The sequence below is a fragment of the Pseudomyrmex gracilis genome, unplaced genomic scaffold (assembly GCF_002006095.1).
Source record: "Pseudomyrmex gracilis isolate BER0280 unplaced genomic scaffold, ASM200609v1 scaffold_4685, whole genome shotgun sequence".
Lineage (NCBI taxonomy): Eukaryota > Metazoa > Arthropoda > Insecta > Hymenoptera > Formicidae > Pseudomyrmex > Pseudomyrmex gracilis.
In genome coordinates this window covers 1-3,727 of record NW_018025269.1, presented here as the reverse complement: position 1 = coordinate 3,727, position 3,727 = coordinate 1, and the positions used below count along the sequence as shown (strand labels likewise).

Sequence of the window (3,727 nt, the reverse complement as noted above, 5' to 3'; positions counted from 1 at the left end):
ACTATAGGAAATATTTTATCAAATTTTGAATAATTTTTCAAATTTTCTAATAAATTTATTAGTTTATTTGCAATTGTTATAGTTTGTTTGAGCTAGTAGTACTAAAGATTTACTTCAAGTTATTAAATTTAATTTTATAATTTACTCTATATAGCGCAGTTTTCCTTAAGTGGCCAATCACTGTATTATCTCTTACCCTACTTAGTGAAAAACAGTATTAAATAATTATAATTGTTATTTAGGTTCCGAATGTAGAGATCGCTGGATTGCTTTGCGAAATAGATTTTCAAAAGAACGATGCAAACAAATACGATCGGGATCAGGAGCATCGGACTATAAAGAATGGCCATTAATGAAAAATTTGTCATTTTTACATGAATGTGTAAAACGACGGAAAACATTTGGAAACGTCGAGCCACCAGAAGATTCAAGATGCTCCACATTGTCAAATGATTCCTACAAAGAAAATTGTTTTCAAGAAATTCAGAGCCACGATAGTGAAGAATTAGCTTTTGGAGATGTTCAATATCTTGATGAAACATCACAAGAATATTTAGAACATCTGGAAAAGCAAACTGGTATGTGACTTTAAAATTTTGTAAGTTTCTTCAAATCTCTAGATACTAAACTAATAAATATATTTTTGGTCATGAGAGCCGTTCGCTAGGTGTTGTGCGGAAATTATACGTGTATATATATACATATATACGTGTTCACGTGTAAATTTTTAACACGTGAAATTCGAATTGTAATAACAATTCTAAAATTCATATAGGATGCTACTTGCATCTCGTATATGAGAGATCCCAAATACCCCCCTAATTGAAATTAAATTTATATTGCGAAAAAAACTCCTCGGCCAGGAGTCAAACCTGGAATCTCCGGCTTTCCGTGCCGTCGCCTTTCCTATTCGGCCACCGAGGCACTTGGAGTTTTTCTCGCAATACTCTCTAGATACTAATCTAGATCTCTAGATACTAATAGACACTTTCGGTTGTAGCGATGATAACTGTTTTATGTTGGAACGTATAAAGTATCGCAGAGATTGATTTTGTATAACTGATGAATTCTTCAAAATGCACTAATTATTTAATAATTTACTCTCTTGAAATATTAAAATAATTTATTTTAAGTAGAAATATAATAATAATACATTAAAAATAACACTCATTCAAATTTCAGGTATACAGGATTTTGACGACGTATCAATAAACGAAGATCGCACTTCGAGAGAAACTACCCAATCACCAGCAGCAAAACGCTCGCGCTCCAGATCCATTACTCCTATATCTCGAAAAGACTTCTCAAATAAAGTATCTGCCAAAATGAGTGAAGCCGTTGATATGTTTAAAAAATTTGTAACCGACAAAAATTCTTCAACCGCGGAAGATAGTTCTTTGAAAGAATTTTGTAACTCAATCTATGCTGACTTGAAACATTTAGACAAAAAAAATCTTATACACTGTAAAATAGAAATTATGCAAGTAATTGCAAAATATCTGGAATAATACACATATGTATGTTACTATGAAAATAAATTTTATTCTAAACTTGTTTTGTACAATTTTTAGTACATGTATTTTTAATCGTAAAAACCGCACACGAAAAAAAACTATCGTCTATAAATTATACACAAGTTCAGCTACTAGATAATTACAAGACTTTTTTCCTTCGATTTTTTTTTTAAATCTTAAATTTTAAAGATAGAATGTGTTTTCAAAAAACTTTTTTTTACTAAAAGTTGATAACAATTATAACTATAATGAAATAACTTATTATTTATTATTGAATATCTATATTATTACTTTATATTAGTTATTATATACTTATATATTAGTACTTTATATTATATATGTACAACGTACAATCGTCAAAAATCGCCTTAAAACAAACAAAACGACGTCGATTTGATTTTCTGGGTCGAACAATTTTGGCACGTATATGATAAAAAAAAAAAACAAATACAAGAACAGAAATGTTTTAGAAAACTCTTTGCAATTTATCAGCACAAAATTGAACATATCAAGTGAGTACAATAGTATTACTTTATATATTTCTTGTGTATATTATTTATATGAACTGTATTGTTAGTTGATATATTTTATCGTTGTCACTCTGGTCTGGATCCTCTTGAAACATGCTCCCACTGCCAAGGAACTGCCCCTTNGCGCGAAAGATAGTGTGCCATACTGTTACGTAGAACAATCATAGATCTTAATGGATTATTCGAACCCATGCGTCCTATCCTTTGAAAACTATTATCAACATATTCTTCTCGAAACAAGCCTTGTATAATGTGACCATCATCTCGAACAGTGTCGGCAAAATTTAAAGGGCAATATACTTGTTCTTGAGCATTTTTTTCGGAAATACGCAGAAAATTATGTAAACATACTGTGGCAGCGACAATCTTTTCTACATTATCAACTTCGGCAATGATATTATTTCGCAAGATTCTCCATCTCGATGCTAAAATGCCAAATGAATTTTCTATTGTTCTCCTTGCTCTCGATAATCGGTAATTAAAGATTTTTTGTTTTTGATTTAAATTCTTTCCCGGATAAGGTCTTAGAATGTAAGGTTTTAAAGGAAAAGCATCATCTCCAACGAAGTAGTATGGAAAATTCATATCTGTGTTTGGTAATAATGTGCTTGCTGGTAATTTTATCTTACCGGATTCCAATCCTTGTCCAAAGGCTGACTCCAAGAACACTCCACCGTCATTTTGCGATCCGTACGCTCCGATGTCTATAAGTGTAAATACATAATCAGCATCACAAGCAGCCATCAAGACAATGCTGAATCTCTTCTTGTAATTAAAAAAAGCAGTTCCTGACTTATTTGGTGCTTGAATTGTAATATGCTTGCCATCGATTGCGCCGCAACAGTTAGGGAGATTCCACTGTCTGTAAAATTCGTTTGCTATCTCTTTCCATTCTTCGACTGTTGGTTGTTTGCAATATATGGGACTAAGAACAACCCATATCGCTTCGCAAGTTTCTTTGATTATAACAGATGCGGTAGTTTTTCCAATCAAAAAGGACCACGCAACTACCTGCATACTGCAACCTTGAGATAAATAGCTGCAATATAATATAAGTTTTACATTATTATTTACATCAAAATTAATATATACAATTCTGTACAAGACATTGTAAAAATTAAGATTTTATTACTTACAATAACGTAATAACCAGCCTATGTTCCGGACTTATAGGCTCACGTCTGCTGTGCTTCACTAATTTGTGTTGTACAAGTCCTAATAATGTATAGAAATTGGTCTGTGACATTCTTGTATACTTTATAAACTGTTNGTTGTCCACTGTCGCCATATCTTTAAATAAATTGTGAAAATGTCCTGTGTTTTGTCTTTTTTTATTTATTGGACGTACACTCCAACGGCGTTTTTTTCTGATTTTTGTAATTAACGGTGAGTTTGCATATGCAGTGTATGCTAGCCCTATAATCGAGAGAAACATTCCACACACTACAATTTCGGACAAATCCATGTTAGTGTAATCCATATAAATCGGTCGTAATCTGTAAAGAGGTTATTATAAGATAATGCAACTTCTCGACTCTACGTTCAGTTAGTGTTTATCTTATCTTAGTGTTTAACTTTATCTGTTACTTCCTCCAGGAGCTCTATATAGCGAGTTGTTCTTGTTATTTTTTCCAGAAACTCCAGCATTCCAGTGTCATTTTTGTTCTATCCCTTCAACTTTAT

General features: G+C 31.9%; 1 protein-coding gene across 1 annotated transcript; it reads right to left on the bottom strand.

The window, feature by feature from the left end:
• Nucleotides 1–2,110: 2,110 nt before the first annotated feature.
• Nucleotides 2,111–3,332, bottom strand: LOC109863399 (protein ALP1-like). The gene is made up of 2 exons (XM_020443658.1): nucleotides 3,181–3,332; nucleotides 2,111–3,083 (listed from the first exon to the last, which is right to left on the bottom strand). The coding sequence occupies exons 1-2, from the start codon at nucleotides 3,330–3,332 to the stop codon at nucleotides 2,111–2,113; spliced, it is 1,125 nt and encodes a 374-aa protein (XP_020299247.1).
• Nucleotides 3,333–3,727: the final 395 nt, after the last annotated feature.